The sequence below is a fragment of the Neofelis nebulosa genome, chromosome 4 (genome assembly GCF_028018385.1).
Source record: "Neofelis nebulosa isolate mNeoNeb1 chromosome 4, mNeoNeb1.pri, whole genome shotgun sequence".
Classification (NCBI taxonomy): Eukaryota; Metazoa; Chordata; class Mammalia; order Carnivora; family Felidae; genus Neofelis; species Neofelis nebulosa.
The window spans coordinates 165926541-165942915 of record NC_080785.1 but is presented as its reverse complement, the minus strand read 5'-3'; the positions used below and the strand labels follow the sequence as shown (position 1 = coordinate 165942915).

The window sequence follows — 16375 nt, the reverse complement described above, 5'->3', positions numbered from 1 at the left end:
CCGTTTTGTTCTGGAGGTTCCTAGGGGCTAGAGCACCGGGCCCGGGTGCACTGCTTGTCTGTCTGTTCCTGGCGCAGGGTGGCCACTAGGCCCCAGCGCCTTCTCTCCTTCGGTGCCTGAAGTCTCTCCTTCTGGATTAGGGTAGATCTCATTCCTCGGTTTCTTTCTCCGTTGTTTACCTTCTTCAGTTTTCCTCACTTGTCCGTGAACAGACTTTGAGGATGTGGCTGTTGAGCAAGCCGAAATGGCCTCTGTGGCACACGACCGTGTGTAGAATGCTCGCCAGTACTTCTGAGTTACTGTCACTGTCGTCGTCATTATCGGCTTGTTGGTCCCAAGGCCTTGGGATCCGAGCTTGATACCGAAGCCTTCTTTCTGTTCTGGCTCTTTCCCGTCCAGCATTACCCTGAACGCCACGGGGGACCAGAGCGCCATGGGCGGGACTCCCGGGACGGCTGGGGATACGGCTCTGACAAGAGGATGAGCGAGGGCCGGGGGCTGCCTCCTCCACCCAGGTTTGTGTCCCACCCCCCACGGCACCTGCTGGGGCCTCACACGCCCCTGGCAGGATCGGCGTGTGTTCCTGAGGAGCCCTGGCTCAGGGAGAGAGGATGGGGACCGGGAACACAGAACGCGAAACCCACTTTCCGGAACCCGTGGCGCCTGCTATTCTGAAAGGCGCGGGGGGGGCACTCCAAATCAGAGGCATCTTTTCCTAAGGGGCAGACGTGACTGGGGGGACCACGGCCGAAGAATAGAGGATGACCGTGCGTGGCAGGGTGCTGCTGACGGAGGCATGGTAGACAGGGACCACAAGAGGTGGCAAGGTGAGGACTGGCTCTCAGCCGGGGACGTGTCTGTCTTCGTGGGGGAGCACCCGGAAGGCTCAGGCTCCACCTGCTTTACGCCCGTCTTTGCTCGTCTCCCTGCTTCTCGAGGGCGGGGACGGCTTCCTCTGCTGTCCCTCCTTGGGCTCCTGCTCATTACTGGCTGGATGTGGGGAGGGAGGGGGGATGGACAGAAGCCATCTGGCACGGGAAGACGATGTGGGCGCAGGTAGCTCCTCTCTGCCGCCGCTCGGCAAGGACGGCCGGCGTGTGGATCCGCGGGGGCCTGCGGGGTCTGGGTCCACTGGGTGGCTCAGGAAGGGTACTGGAGTCACGGGAGCCCCGCGTCGGTGTCCTCTGCGCTCCACGTGCGCTCCACGTGCGCTTCACGTGCGCTCCACGGTGCACAGAGGCACCGTGTGACCGGCATCTCTCGTCTCGCAGGTGGCGAAAGGAGTATGTCCGGGCACTCTGGGCCAGGTCACATGATGAACCGGGGAGGGATGTCAGGGTAAGGTGTCGTGCCGCCCGTCCAGCTCAGCCCTCTCCCCTCTGCACGGTGGCCCGCCTGGGCCACCGGGGTGCAAATAGTCCGGGAGGCGCCCCACCCACCTCCTCCCTCTGCCCGCTGGAGGCGCTGCTCCCGGAACACGGGGGCGTGGGGGGCGGGCCCCTCGGACCCGGGAACGACACGGGAACCGTGTGTGTCGTGTCGTAGGCGCGGCAGCTTCGCCCCAGGCGGGGCCTCGCGGGGCCACGTGATCCCACGCGGCGGAATGCAGGGTGGATTCGGAGGCCAGAACCGGGGGAGCCGCCCCAACGACACCCGCTTCACTCGCCGCTACTAAGCGCTTGGATTCCTGTGTTCTGTCACGTGGCAACAAGAGTATGTTCTGTTAGGAGTTTCTCTTAAACTGTGTACAATAATTTTTTTTATCTGCTGCCATATTGTAGCTCAATACAATGTGAATGTTTTTTTGTGGTTTTTTTTTTTTTCGGTTTTTGTTTTTTTGTAATAAATGTGTTTCTGTTCACATACCCTTTATTTAAAGCGTCGTCTCTCTTAATTTCACGTGTGTTTGTAAGTTGAATCATACTCGGCGTTGCTTACTCAGTCATGGTTCTTCCTTCGGGGAAGGAGGGAGGAGGATGGACTGGGGCAGCTTTAAAGGGACCGTTAAGGTTTCCGGAAGCAGTCTGCTGGTGGCACTCACCTGCCGCCTGCTGAGCCTGGGCCGTTTTGTCCCTCTTCCTCCGGGGCCTCTGATTGACGCCAGAGCTTTCTGTCCCCCGCACCCTGCCCCCACCCCTGGCTCAACAGGCCGCTGTGCTTTTCTTTTAATCGGGTAAAAGACACATCACATGAAATTTACCATTTTAACCATTTTGAAGTAGACAGGCCTGTGGCAATAGCGTAGGCACACCGTTGTGCCACCACCACTGACCTCCATCCACAGAACCTTCTATCTTCCCAAACACAAACCCTTATATGCTGCTCCCCAGCACCCACCTTCTACTTCCTGTCCCTGTGGCTTTGACCCCCTAGGATCTCCTGAGTGGAACTGCATCCCGGGGCGGGCAGGGGTGGGGAGCGAGAACACAGTGTGGTGCCGAGGTGTGCACCTGGGACCGTGCTGCCTCCTCACGTGGTCCACAGGCTCCCTTGCTGTGGCTCCCAGGTCTTGCAGGGGGGCGGGGGGGGAGGGGGGGAGGTGTGGAGGGAGGTCCAACCCACCCGCGTAGGACACCAGTAGCACGAGGGAGGCCTGCTGCCGCTTGGTCTGTGGGAGCCAACCAAGGCTGGTTGCCCCTCTGGGCTCCCATCTTTGACATGTCCAAGTAGGGTCTGGCCCTGTTTCGGGCCTGGGGATGCCCAACCATTGGGGCAGCCTGGGCTCCTGTCCCCCCACAACCCACAGCTAGGGGGAGACAGACATGAGATCAAGCCCTCAGCTGTGGGGGGCCAGACGAACCCCCTCTCCAGAGGGGCTGCAGACGACCCCACGCCAATCGCTGGAACCTGGACCTACGGCACCTAACGTGGCCAAGGGGCTTTGCAGATGAGATTCGGTTCAGGACCCGGAGACGGAGAATTCCCTGGGGTCAGGGTCCTCACGGGGGAGCGGGGAGCCGGGGGAGCCGGAGACCGGCAGACGACACGGCCGGCCTTGGGGACGAAGCGGCCCTCATCCCAAGGAGTGCAGTGGCCTCTAGAAGCCGAAAAGGCAGGAAATGGATTACTCCCCCTGGAGCGCCCAGAAGGAGCCAGCCCCGTCCACACCTGCATGGTAGCCCAGCGAGACTCGTGTTGATCTGCGGTGCGGTCAACATGGGTTGCATCAAGCCCCTCAGTCTGTGGTCGCTGGTCACAGTGGACACGCGACTGCTACAAACTCCCGAGGCCGTGGCTGTTAGCTGGGATGACCGTCCCCAGTGGGCAGACACCCGGCAGCACCTGGAGACGCCTGTGGCTGTCGGGACTGAGGAGACAGGGTCTGCGGGTATTTGAGGGGGGGGAGGGGGGGGGTGCTGCTCGACACCTACGGTGCCCAGGCTGGTCCCAAGCACATGAGATGCTGAGCTGGGGAGACGCGGCCCCGAAGCGGTAAGTGCCATGATGGGACACCCACAGGGCGGTCACGAGGCCCAGACTCAGCCCCGGGGTGGGAAGGAGGGATCAGGGCAGACTTCCCGGAGGAGGCAGAGGCCGAGCTGTATGTGGCCAGGATGAGTAGGAGTCCGGAGGAAGGGTGGCGGGAGGGCTGTGGTGAAAACCAGCTGTGTTGTAGGAAACGGCCCTTTGAGGAGTCTGGGCTCGAGGGGAGGGCAGCAGGGAGCCATAGAAGGTTTCTGAGTAGGGCAGTGACCCGATCTTGGGACATCGGGAAGCAGATTGAAGGGGCAGGTGGGAAGACCAGGGAGGTGGTCTCGGCACTGGTGACAGATACGAGGGGACAGAGGAGTTTGGGTCTGGCTGCACGAGGGGATGGCGGAGTCACGAATGGCACCCAGTCTGCAGGCTGGTGGCTGGGTCCATGTGAGCAGGGGGCCAGCAGCCGGCTGACCCCTGGCCCAGGCCGCGGGTACACACCAGAGCTTATTTCGGGGGACGGCCCCCATCGTGCCCCCGAACACAAGAGCCATCCAGGCAAGCAGGGAAAGCTGGCGGGGGGCCAACAGGGTAGCCGGAAACCTCAGGCTTGGGGAGCCTTGTGGGCCATCCCCACAGGGCTGCTGGGAGCCTGGGGGGCCTCGAGCAGCCGGAGTGGCGCCCTGGGGGTATCGGGTCTCCTCCGTCAGATGACCCAGCCCCGCTTGCCCTGCGCTCTCTTAACAGGTGCATCCGCCTCGGCCCGTTTCCTCAGCTGCCCTGGGCCTGGCTGGGCGCAGCCGTGGGGGTGGCCGGGTGCTTCCTCAAGCCCTTCCTGCCCACCCAGGCCGCGCCAGGCCACCTCCGCCTTTTCGGAGCCCCCGCTTCACGGCCCCCTCCCCACCTGACACAGGCGCGCCCCGCAGGGACGGCAGTCGCTCCCGTGACCGGCCCTGCTGATGCCAGCCGGCAGAGACGCTGCCCAAAGCCCAGAACTCGATGGACCTGCGGGACTCAGCTGCCTGGATGGAGGTGAGGGGCCCCGGAAGGGCCGAGCACGTTCCCAGGGTGGCTCATTAACGACCTGCCTCCAAAGGCTGGTTTCCCTTCCTATGTGCTCCGCTGGGAGTCGTTCAAGAGCGCGGCAGGGTGGCCCTGGCAGGCCTCTCTCCCTCCGGGTCTGCCTCGCCTTGTGAAATGGTGGTGAGGGTAACGGGAGGGTCGTGAGGACGCAAGGAGCCTCACGTGACACGTGCTACAGCCCTAGCTTCGCGTGCCCTGAGCCCAAACCCTCCAGTTTTCAAAGGCCTTTTTTTTTTTTTTTTTAAGTTTATTTTGAGAGAGTAGGGGAGGGGCAGAGACAGAGAGACAAAAAGAGAGAGTGAGCATCCCAAGCAGGCTCCGCTCTGTCAGCGTAAAGCCCGACGTAGGGCTTGAACTCACGAACCACGAAATCGTGACCTGAGCTGAAATCGAGAGTTGGACGCTTAACCGACGGCGTCACCCAGGCGCCCCACAAACCCTCCAGTTTTCAAAGGCCCAGGATTGGATCATGGGAGTGAGGCAACTGGAAATCCTGTGCCCAGGGGAGGCATAAGCTAACTACCTACTACCTGGGCTCCAGGCGGAAGGAGCAGGGCTCGGACCCGGCCACGCACGCGGGTTTCTCCATCTGTACGATGGGCCCCCCATCTGCTTCCTTCCCTGTAGAAGGGCTCCGTGGATTGGGGGGGGGGGGGGTCAGGCCAGGGTGCGTTACCGGGCTCACCTCTGAACCTGGGCTTGCTCCCTCCTGGGAGGTCCCAAGGATCAGGGATGTTCCCCGGCCCCACTCGTCCTGCCCTTGCCCTAGACTTGCTCCTACCCCTGCCACGGCCCAGGCAGGATGGGAGGGGCCCACTGGCCACGGGGGGCCCACCTACACCGTTCCTGGAAAGCAAGAGTGGCAGGTCGCTTTGGGCTCTCCCTCCCCCAACGCACCAGGCCAGGCCACCCATCCCCTACCACACTCCTCCCCACACCTCCCGTGGACCTGCGCCAGCTTCTCATCCCCGAAGGGCCTACAAAACGAAGTGGCTTCTGGTCTCTGCTTTCCTCACGTGTAACCGCTGTCCTCTCCTTGCTCATGGGCCTAGGGGAGCCCGACCACTAGACCAAGCAACAGAACTCCCACGACTCTCAGGCACGGGGGATCCCATCCCAGCTCAGGGCACCATTACCCAGGCCTGGTCTCCGCTCCTGGAGCAGCAGCCCGGGCCAGTCCCTGCCTCCCACCCAAACCCACGGCCTATTGCCCGTCTGGGGCACAGGTTTCCTCCTGCTGCCATCATGGTGGGATGCCCTCGGGGCTGGGAGTATTTTCAGGGTCCACCCTCTTGTCCCGCCGGGTGGGGAAGAACACTCAGGTCACCAGGCAGCTGATCCAGGGCAGAAAGGCTTCCCAGGGGAGCAGGGGATGCTGGGAAGGCAGGACCTCTGTGGGCCGGGGAGCCCCCCTGCACTGCAATGACCGTGAAGCCTGCGGTCCCCAGGAATCCCCAGACCATGGGGGATTGAGGGTGGAAAGCAGGCAAGGGAGGGCCAGGACTAGACTAGACAGGGGTGATCAGTGAGCTGAGCCAGTCGGAGATTCGGCGGCCACACGAGCTCCCGGCCACGGAGACAGATGAATTCTGCTCACTCTGCCGAGTCCCCACCTCCAGACCGCCCCACCAGGGGCTCAGCCCTCCGTGAACTGAGGCCCCCAACCTGGGCGGGCCATCAGCACTTGCTCATTCCTGGGCCTGGAGCACTGCCTACAGAGCACCAGGGCCAAGCGTCGGCTCTCAATCCCCACACCAGGGTGGGGACTCAGCGGGCAGGGCCCAGACAGCAAAGGGGTGAACCAATGCCTGTGGTCAAAGTTAAGCTCTGACGAGCCGCCAGGCACCAGAAGCCCAGGTCCCCTCGCTCTGGCACCAGCCGGGCCACCCCAAGCCCCTAGGGCAAGCACACGGGTCGGGAACACTTCCAAAGTCCTTTATTGGGCCAGCAAGGCCGGGAGCTGCCCTTGGCGTGGGGTCTCAGTCCCAGTCTGGAGTCTCCAGCTCTATGGCATCCCTGCCCCTGTTCCTGGCTGGGGCAGGTGGCCTCCTCTGACAGGCTACTTGATTCGCTCCTTCAGGTAGTCCCAGCCCTCCCTGGAGTACTCGCAAGCCTTGGAGGGGGCCGCCGACAGAGCCGACATCACCTTAATGATGCCTGTGGGGAGGGAGGGCCCAGTGCCTTCAGCCACAGGGCTCAGCCACCGCTTCCCCGCTCCCCCCGGAAACCCTAGCTCCGCAAGGCTTTGAGAGGCCCCAGTTCCAGCCTGGTCAGTTCCACACGGGGAAACTGAGGCAGAGATGGGGGCAGGGCCTCGCCTTGTCTGAAGTCACACGGTGAGCTCCAAAGTGACTTGTCTTCAACGGAGGCTCTATCTGGCTCCCACCCCTCTGAAATCTCCACCCCTTGTCCTCTCTTAGATCTGCAGGGGGTGCACAGAGCAGGAAGGAGAACGATGGAGAGGAATGGCCAGGAAATGGGGGCAGGGGGTGCTGACTGGGGTATCAGGGGCCGCCACCCCCAAGCCCAGGGACCGGGGCCTACCTGAATTCCAGGAGTCACGGATGTGAAAGTTAAACTTTGGAGGGGCTGGGAGCTGGGAAGAGAGGGGAGAAGGGGCAGGTGAAAAGGGGAGGGCCCAGGAGCCCCAGCCCCCTCCGGAGGCAGCGGAAAGCAGCACAAAGCCCACTGCAGAGAACACCACGCAGGGCTGGAGGGACCAGGGACCAAAAGCCACCCCAGAACTGACACCACACCCCCCCCCACGGCCCCCACCCCCAAGCCTTAGCCTCACTCCCAGTCCCAGGGTACCTGGGGTATCTTCAGACCTGTCTGCTCACACACGTACTGGCTGAACTGGTACAGGGCTGGGGGGACTACCTCCTCTGCCTTCTGAAGGACAGCCTGGCTCTTGTCACTTGGCCCCAGCAGCTCCTGGTCATACACCAGGTAGACGGCACCCCCGGCCACACTGCCCTTGATGAGGAACCTGCAGGCAGAGAAGGGAAGGACAGCAGCTCAGTAGCTCATGGGACGCCAGTGGCCACCCTCGGGGCTCCAGGCCCACTTTGGGGAGGAGTTGGACTCCCGGAGCTGCCACAGTCCTCAGAGCGCCACACCTGAAGCCAGGCAGCGGAAGGCACTTTGGAAGCGCAGAGGCTTGCCTGACGCCTACTACGCCCGTTAGGTGTTGTACTCAATTTACCCTGCAAAGCGGAGCTACTCGGCCCCGTTTACCTGGGAAACTAAGTCCCGGAGAGGAACCGTGGGTCACGCGTGATCCCGCACAGAGCACGGAATAGTGAAGACTTAAGACCCCTGACTTTCTGTCTTCCAGCCCCGGGAGGCACGACCCGAGCGCAACCCTCGAGGGGCTTCCAAGGGCCCCCGGTCATTTCTTGTGTCATACGTCGCTCTGGGCACGCGTTAACTTCCTGAAACAGCGCGTGCGGCATTCCCACCTTACAGAGGAGGCAACTGAGGCTCCGAGGGGTCTCGGACACAGACAATCAGGAGGCAAGGGTTCGCTGGGACGCGGGAAGGAGGCGACAGGAGATCTCGGGAAGCCCCTCCCCGCCTGAACCTCAGTTTCCCCATCTGGGCGATGGGGAACCTGACACCACGGAATTCGAAGATCCAGTCGGGAGCAAACCGGAGGGGGTGCCCACCGGCGGGGACTTTTTCGGGGGCTCCGAGCCCGCCCGGCGGCCCCACGCACCTCATCAGCGACCACACTCGGGGCACCATGGTCCCTCGGCTCCGCGCGCAAGGACACTCGACTCGCTCGCCGCTTCCGGTGGCGGCGCCGCAGAGGCCTCTGGGAAACGTAGTCACCCTGGTCGGCCGCAAAGGCCTCCGGGAGTCGAAGTCGCTCGAAGGCTCGGAGACTCCGGAGAGGGACGGCGGCCCTACAGCGAAAGGATTCTGAGAAGTGTGATCTTCAGAGCCCGGGAGCCGCAAAGCTGCCTGGGAAATGGAGTCAGCAGGGCCCCGTGAGGGGCCGGATGGCTCGCCTGGCCGCAAAGACTCTGGGAAATGTAGTCCCGCCTGGCACGGTCCCGGGGGCGGGAGGGGGAAACAGGTGTCCGGCGTCTGGAATGAGGCCGGAGCGTGACCCAAGAAGATGTCGGAGCCCGGAGATCCACCCGCGCCCGCGCGGGGGAATAAGGGCCCAGGCCCAGGAAGAGTGTGCCAGTGAGATGGTCGTCACGGCAACGAGAGGTCGGAATTGTGTGAGGGAAGCTGGCCCTCGGCCACGTGATCTGGGTCGGGGGTGGGGCTTTCGTCCAGGGGGCGGGACCAGGACCACGACTGGGAGGGGGCTAGCCTGGCCCTTGGCCGTTGCCCGGCAACGCCCGGGCGCTGAGTCTCCGCGGCCAGGCCCCTCCCCCTGAGGAGGTGGGCTCGGTGTCACGTGACTCGGGCCCTACGGAGGGGGAGTGGTCGGGGGCCCGGCCGGACGCGACCACTTAGGGAGGTCCGAGGGGCGCGCGCCTCGTTCCCTGCCCCGGACCCCAGCCCCTCTGCACCGCGGGGAGAAACTGAGGCCCGAGTGGGTAAGTGCGAGGTTGGGAGCGCGCAACACGGCCCACGTCCTTTTTGTCCAGAGGGGAAACTGAGGCCCAGGGAGGTCGGGACCAGTACGTTCTGCGATCGTCTGGTTCCCCCTATTCGTCCCCCATCGCAGGCCGACTGCTTCATCCATCCATCCATCCATCCATCCATCCATCCATCCATCCGCCCAGCCGGCCATTCATCCATCCGACCCCACCTCCCCTGCGTGGCTGCTGTGGTCAGGGCCAGGGTCGGAAGAGGGTCAGGTTAAGGGTCAGGTTGAGGCGCTTCACAGCCTTTCCCTGGAAGTGAGGAGAGGGGGGGTGGCTGCCGTGACTGGGGAAGGGCGAGGAGTTCACTTTTCTGAGAACTGAGGGAGGTTCATAGACGGGAATGGTGGAAGAGGAGAATGGACAGGCGGGCCAGGGCCCGACCCGCTGGGCGTGGTGGGCTGAGGTTCAGATCTTGGTCTCTATGGGGTCAGTGGTGAGCCCTAGGAGGGTTTGGAGCAGGAAGGGGGACATCAGACTTCTTTGGACAAAGATCCCTTTGGCTGCCTGAAGGGGGGGGGGGGGGAGGGAGGGCGTATGAAGACGGGGGAGCCCGGGGGGGGGGCAGCTGCAACTTTGGGGTGGGGGCAAAGGACTGATGGCTGGATCTAGTGAAGATCTGAGGACACCCAACGCCACCATTTCTCAGTTCTGGAAGTCCCCCTCTCTTGTCCTCCTGAGTTTGAAGGATTGAAACCCCAAGATGGGATGGACCTGTGCCTTTCCCCGGGGGGAAATGCATGACCCCCCCCCCGCCCCCCCCCCCCCCCCCCCCGCCAAACGTTAAACACTTGGCCTGTTTCTCTTTCACCTTCTCCCTGGAACGAGTAAATTCACTCCCACAGCTGACGTCACATCTTAACCCTGATGGCATAGGTTCTTGTGTCTCCAACCCAGGCCTAAGACTCCTTCTGGGTGTCCCTTGGCAGAGTCATGTTTCTGCGCTCCCCCAGCTCCTACCCGCAATGTTCCTCCTGTCACTCAGTGTCCATCTGGTGCCTGTTGAGTACCTACTGAGTGTCTGGCACAGTTTGGGGCATTGAGGACCCAAGAGTGAACAAAGCAGAAACAGGTTTCTGTTTCTTTCCTGCCTCATGGAGCACGACAGTCTAGGGGGAGATCAGTTTTGCTCTGACTTTAAAGAAGCGGGAGAGCAACTCATTGGGTTATATTTGGGGAGAGCATTCGGGGCAGAGGGCACAGCCAGTGCAAAGGCCCTCAGGCAGGATGGAGACTGGCTGGTTCCGAGGAACAGTGAGGAGGCAGGTGTGGCAGCCGGCAGCGTGAGCAAGAGGGGCTGGCCCTCTGACCCTCAAGGAGCCTGGATATTGAGCAGGGCGAGGCAAGATGTAATTTGGCCGCTGGGGGGAAGGTGAAAGCCCAGAAGAGGCGAGGGGATTGGAGCAGGGGAGCTGTGTAGCAGGTGGTGGCTGCGGAGACGGAGAAGCGAGGGCAGGGCCTGGAGCCTCTTCACACAAAATCTCATTGGGGAAATGGGTGCGGCTGTCAGCCAGGTCTGTGCCCCCACCCTCTCTCCCGCCGCAGCCCCTGCAGCCCCCGGGAGGGCCATGAAGGTACTGCTCTTCACCGGGGCTGGGAGCCCTGTTCTTCTCGTATTACTGGGATGACAACTTTGACCCTGGTGAGTGCCTGGTGGGGCGGGGGGGGGGGGGTGGGTGGGGAGGGAGGAATCTGGCCAGCTGTCCGGTGCGCCCCCAGGGTTGACCACCCCCCCACACTGCCAGCCAGCCTCCAGGGAGCCCGCGTGCTGCTGACAGGGGCCCAGTGCGGGCGTCGGGGAGGAACTGGCATATCACTACGCCCGCCCTGGGCTCCCACCTGGTGCTCACTGCCCCACACGGAGGCCCTCCTGCAGAAGGTGAGACATCCATTTCCGTTTGTGGCCGGGTGGGCGTGGGTGGAAAGCGGGGCCCGGGCCTACTGAAATCCTTTGCAACGGTCCAGGCTTCCCGTGTGACCTGAGGCCAGTTGTTTAACCGCTGTGCCTCAGTTTCCCTCATTTGCAAACCGGAGACAATCAAAGTACCTTCTCGTGGGTTATGGTGTTGGGTTGGTACAGTGACACAGCGGGGGTAAAACCGGGAGGTTCCTCAGTCAGTGGGCGGATGGGTAGTGTCCACAGCCTGTGCTGAGTATTGAGAATGAATGATGGTGGATGTTGACGCTCGGAGTAGGGGAGGGGGCTTTAGGCTGGGGCCCCAGTGGCCTAGCCGGTGGCGGGGCGTGGGGGTGGGGGCCGGGCTGGGGTGGACGGGCCCACGGGCAGCTCTGGCCCCCCCAGGTGGTAGGGAACTGCCGGAAGCTGGGCGCTCCCAAGGTCTTCTACATCGCTGCGGACATGGCCTCCCTTGAGGTGCCCGAGCGCGTGGTGCAGTTCGCGCTGGACAAGCTGGGTGAGGGGCGGGGCCTTCGGGGCAGGACCCGAATGGGGTGGGGCCGTGGTAGTCGGTGGGTGGAGGTTTACGGGGTCCGGGGCGTGGCCAGGGGCTGCAACTCTGGACCGGGCCTTATAGGATCAGGGACGAAGCCTGGCAGGATGCAGGGAGGAGGGCCCGGTCTCTTTGCTATTAGGCGGGGCGCCACCCGGGGCCGAATTCACCGGGTCGGCGCTCTGGCCGAGGCGTCGCTAGTTCAAGGCGACGGCGCTAGGGCGGGGTCTCTTCGGGCCCAGGGCGGAGCCTCGAGGACTAGCTCCTTGCTGATGGGCCCTCTCCGGGCCAGGAGGACTGGACTCCTCGTGCTGAACCACCTCGGCGCCACCCCGGCAGGCTCGCGGTCCAGGAGCGTCCAGGCGACACGCTGGCTCATGCAGGTGCTCCGCCCCTCCGCGGCCAGCGCCCCGTCCCTCCAATCCCCAGACTCCACCCCCTCCTAAATCCCCACCGCGGGCCCTGCCCCCCGCCCGGGGTCCCGCCCACGCCTCAGAGCCCCGCCCCTTCCGGGCTCGAGTTTCTCCGCGGTTCGGTGACTTCGCCGTCGCCACCTCCAGGTGAACTTTCTGAGTTACGTGCAGCTGACTTCGTTTGGCGCTGCCCAGCCTGACGGACAGCAAAGGCTCTCTGGTGGTCGTGTCCTCGCTGCTCGGTGCGTGCACGCGGGGCGGAGAGTCGGGAGGGCCACAGGGCTCGATGTGGCGGCCGAGCCCCAGGGCAGAAGGCCCCCTGGAGGAGGGGGAGCGGCGGTGGTCGCTCAGCTGCTGCCCTCCCGCCCTCCTAGGCCAGGTGCCCACATCCTTCTCCCGCCCGTACTCGGCAGCCAAGTTCGCTCTGGACGGCTTCTTCGGCTCTCTGCGGCGGGAGCTAGACGTGCAGGACGTGAACGTGGCCATCACTATGTGTGTCCTGGGCCTCCGGGATCGCGCCTCCCCCGCCGAGGGAGTCAGGTGAGGCCCGGGGCCATCAGGGGCAGGGGCAGTGAGGGGCCGCCCAGCCGCAGTTTCCACCGCACCCTCCTGTCCCCAGGGGCATCACGAGGGCCAAGGCGGCCCCGGGGCCCAAGGCGGCCCTGGCCGTGATCCGCGGCGGCGCCACACGCGCCCCCCGGCGTCTTCTACCCATGGCGCTTCCACCTCCTCTGTCTGCTCCGGGGATGGCTGCCGCACCCGAGGGCCTGGTTCATCCGCCAGGAGCTCAACGTCACCGCTGCCGCTGCTGCCTGAGCTTCTGCGGGTGGCACCCCTTCAGCTTCCCAGAGGGGAACCCTCTATCCAGCCGTCCCTGAGCGGGGACACGAACCGAGACACCTCGGAGACGGTGGCCGTGGCTCAAGACAGAGTCATCGAGACAGAAAAGGAAAACCGAGAAACACTACCAGCACCTGGAAACACGGTCACCTCTCCCGGTGTGCAAGTGCTGATCGTGTGCCAGGCACCCTGTCAGTGACCTGGAAGGCGTGACCTCAGCCTTCCGGGCCACCACTGATGACATGGTTGCTGCTTCCATTTTGCAGACAAGAAAACTGAGGCTCAGAGAGGTGATGCGACTTTCGCCACGGCCCTGGCCGTGTGAAACAGGGCACACCACCCCTGAGCCACCCTGGGGACCCTATCCATCTCCCACCTGGATCCTTTGCAGCCCTGATCTCTTCTTTCCACTCAGTTTTGGAGCATTCCCCTACCGTTGCCCCAAGCAAGGGACAGCCTTGAAACTGTCCACCTGCTGATGGGTTCTGAGGTGGGGGAGGAGGGAAACACCATGTTCTGGGCTGGACCCAGCCTCCTGTTTCATTATAAAAATCCTTCTACCCTTGCACATGTGTGTTCAAATTGCTTGGTCCTTCCAGTTTGCTGGTGGCAGGTGGGTCAAGAGGAATTTGTGTATGAGGACCAGACTTCTCAACCCTATTTTAGGGAGAAATGGAGGCCGAGAGGTAGCCCTTGCCTAGCAAGTCGCTGGTGAAAGGAAGGGTACTGACTGGCACTGAGGTTGTATTTGCAGCATGAAGTACAGGGTTTGCACAGCGGTAATGATAATGTGTATCAGGCTCTAAGCCCTTGGCATTGCTGATCTCATGGCATCATCACAATCTGACGCTGGTGTTGCCACTGTTCCCATTTCATAGGTAAGGAAAGGTGCTTAGAGAGAGGCTGGACGTCCGTGGCAGGAGCTGGGATTCTCTACCTGCACATCACTGGTATTTATATCAGTGAAAACGTGACGCCTCCTCTCCCTAAAATGATAGATTAGTGCGCTTGCATAAGGAAAAAGCAACTATACAAATAAAAACTGTAGAACAAATACAATGTTACAATAGCTGTTGGCTATGCAGGGCTCTAGAATGAGCAAGGGTTACAAGGGTTAACCCCAAACAGATCAGCCCCAAACTGGGACCATCATTTGGGGATAAGTAGAAGTCAAAGATAAAAAACCAGAAAAAAATTTTTTTTTTTTTTTTTTTTTTTTTTTTTGTTTCAACCCTGCCTGCTGTCCCGGAACCAGCTAAAATTACATCAAATTATATCAAGTGCCATCAGGGGGCACTATACCACATCTTCAGTTCTAAGAATTTAGGATCATATAGATTGAAACCAATATCTGTTTATGGAAGTTTTATTTTGTGCCAAGTACCATTGTATCTTAAACAGTTTGGAATAGGTACTATTATTGTCCTCATTTTATAAATGAAGAAATTCAGGCGCCGGGTGGTAAAGTTCCTGGCGCAGGGTCAGCAAGCCAGTGGCCAAGGTGGGATGTCAGCCAGGAGCCTGCAAAAGTAGGATTCGGACTCTCAACCCACCGGCGAAGGGAGTCACGGCAGCCACGGCCAAGGCTAGTGCTGGTCCGCTAGTGGAAGCGCGCATGCGCAGGGAGATGATTCGTGCCTGCTCCTGGAGACCGCAGGGCCTCCAGCCGCCAGGGGGAGTGCGCGGCGTTCCCGCCTCTCTGGCTCGCTCGACCCGCGGAAGCTAGATATCCCAGAGTTCCGCGGGCCTACAGCCCTTCCGCCGCGGGAGCCATTGAGGAGCAGCAGGTCAGTCCGGTGCTCGGTGTGTGGGATCTGTTGCCATCCGGCCTCCGGGGCCCCGGGGCGGCTCAGGGCTGCGCCTGGGTGCGGCGAGCGAGCCCCGGGGAGCCGGGACGCGGGGTTCCGGGCGGCGGGGACCGAGCCCGCACTCATCTCTTCCCCTCCCCGTCCGCAGCCATGGCTCTGCGCTACCCTATGGCCGTGGGCCTCAACAAGGGCCACAAGGTAACCAAGAACGTGAGCAAGCCGAGGCACAGCCGCCGCCGCGGGGTGAGTGCGGGTGCGCGCGTCGGGGGGGAGCCTCTTGGGGGGAGGCGGGGAGGGCCCCGGCGACAGTGGTAGGGCGCAGGCGGGGACTCGTGGGCGGCGTGGGGGGTGTGAGACTCGCCCGAGCAGCGAGTGGAGACCCGTGCGAATCGCCTGCGTGAGGAGCGCCCACCTGGGCCGCACACCTGGGTGCGCCCCGCGCGGGTGTTTGCCGGGCGCACGGGGCCTGGGTCGAGGGGTCGAGGCTGGAATGTGGAAGGAAAGCGGAGGCGTCGTTAAGCTGCGACTCCATGGTGCCCAGCTGCGCCCCCTGGCAGAGGTTTCCGGGCGCAGGCAACAGCCTAGGTCAAGGCCGGGCGGGAGAGCCCTGTCGAGAAGGCTGGGACTCGGGGGTGCGGGTGAGGAGGAGTCACGCTTCCGTCGTGGCGCGGGCTCCGAGCGCCTCGCGCTGACGGCCGTTCCCCCCCCCCCCCCCCAACCCCCAGCGCCTCACCAAGCACACCAAGTTCGTGCGGGACATGATCCGAGAGGTGTGTGGCTTTGCCCCCTACGAGCGGCGAGCCATGGAGCTGCTCAAAGTCTCCAAGGACAAGCGCGCGCTCAAGTTCATCAAGAAAAGGGTAGGTGGATGGGGCGCCTGGGGGGGGCTCAGTCGGTTAAGCGGGGGCTTCGGGTCGTGATCTCAGGGTTAAGGGGTGCAAGCTCCGCGACACCTCCGGCTCTGCGCTGACAGCTCGGAGCCTGTGTCAGATTGGAGGGATCTCTCTCGCTGTCTTCCTCTCGAGCCCCCTCTCTGCCCTTCCCCTGCTTGCGTACTGCCAAGAATAAACGTGGAAAAAGAAGGTGGTTGGGGTGCCTGGGTGGCTCATTCAGTTAAGGGTTGACTCTTGGTTTTCGCCCAGGCCATGATCTCCAGGCTTCACGGGTTCGAGCCCCACGTGGAGCTCTGCACCGGGAGCAGGGAACCTGCCTGGGATTCTCGCTCTTCCCTCTCCCCTCTCCCACTCGCACTGTCCTGTCTCAAAATAAGTAAATGTCACCGTCGCCTTGGTGACGCAGTCTCTTAAAATCTCCAGCTTTGGCTCAGGTCATGACCTCCTGGTTGGTGCGTTGGAGCCCCACGTGCTGACAGCTCGCAGCAGCCTGGTTGGGATCTGTCTGCCTCTCTGCCCCTTACCTGCTTGCGCTCTGTCTAAATATTTAAAATGTTTCAAATCTGAGAACCCAGTTTTCCCCTAATGATAGCTTTGAAAAAAAGGTGGGGGAGATAGGTGGACTGTCGGCAGGGCTGGGGCTTGGGGCCCAGACTGACTGCTCTGTCTCTTTTCCCGGCAGGTGGGGACACACATCCGCGCCAAGAGGAAGAGAGAGGAGCTGAGCAATGTCCTGGCGGCCATGCGGAAAGCGGCAGCCAAGAAGGACTGAGCCCCTCCCCTCTGTACGTAATAAAGCCTTTTTGGAACTTGGGGGTCTTGTATTGGTCTGGGGGAAGGGGCGCGGTGGTGACGTGGCGCACAGAC

General features: G+C 62.4%; 4 protein-coding genes across 8 annotated transcripts in view; 3 read left to right on the top strand and 1 right to left on the bottom strand.

Moving 5' to 3' along the window:
* Positions 1-1872, top strand: part of SAFB (scaffold attachment factor B) — a 37742-nt gene extending 35870 nt beyond the window's left edge. Inside the window, exons 18-21 of one of the 2 annotated variants that reach the window (XM_058728329.1) lie at positions 400-515; positions 727-827; positions 1272-1338; positions 1546-1872. In XM_058728329.1, the coding sequence (XP_058584312.1) occupies positions 400-515; positions 727-827; positions 1272-1338; positions 1546-1675 (414 nt within the window). In that variant the 3' untranslated portion in view covers positions 1676-1872. Of the gene's footprint in view, positions 1-399; positions 516-720; positions 828-1271; positions 1339-1545 lie in introns of both variants that reach the window. The other variant, XM_058728328.1, reaches the window with a different exon arrangement.
* A 2793-nt stretch (positions 1873-4665) lies between these two features.
* Positions 4666-8726, bottom strand: MICOS13 (mitochondrial contact site and cristae organizing system subunit 13). Of its 4 annotated transcripts, none has more exons than XM_058728322.1 (4): positions 8219-8726; positions 7381-7489; positions 7045-7096; positions 4666-4883 (listed from the first exon to the last, which is right to left on the bottom strand). In XM_058728322.1, the coding sequence occupies exons 1-4, from the start codon at positions 8245-8247 to the stop codon at positions 4681-4683; spliced, it is 393 nt and encodes a 130-aa protein (XP_058584305.1). In that variant the 5' UTR covers positions 8248-8726; the 3' UTR covers positions 4666-4680. The 4 variants fall into 4 exon arrangements, with proteins under 4 accessions (XP_058584305.1, XP_058584304.1, XP_058584308.1 ...); XM_058728321.1 differs by having other exon boundaries at positions 7312-7489; positions 8219-8710; XM_058728325.1 differs by lacking the exon at positions 4666-4883 and adding an exon at positions 6420-6657 and having other exon boundaries at positions 8219-8707.
* A 1923-nt stretch (positions 8727-10649) lies between these two features.
* On the top strand, positions 10650-13375 carry HSD11B1L (hydroxysteroid 11-beta dehydrogenase 1 like). Its single transcript, XM_058728327.1, is given in 13 exon segments — positions 10650-10693; positions 10695-10746; positions 10850-10887; positions 10889-10930; positions 10932-10958; positions 10960-10983; positions 11407-11525; positions 11850-11937; positions 12115-12147; positions 12149-12209; positions 12342-12507; positions 12587-12662; positions 12664-13375. Coding segments are annotated over 13 exon segments (867 nt in total). The 5' UTR covers positions 10650-10672; the 3' UTR covers positions 12784-13375.
* Positions 13376-14464: 1089 nt separating this feature from the next.
* On the top strand, positions 14465-16321 carry RPL36 (ribosomal protein L36). Its single transcript, XM_058728326.1, has 4 exons — positions 14465-14594; positions 14764-14858; positions 15341-15475; positions 16191-16321. Exons 2-4 carry the CDS (start codon positions 14766-14768, stop codon positions 16278-16280), a joined length of 318 nt encoding a protein of 105 aa, XP_058584309.1. The 5' UTR covers positions 14465-14594; positions 14764-14765; the 3' UTR covers positions 16281-16321.
* Positions 16322-16375: the final 54 nt, after the last annotated feature.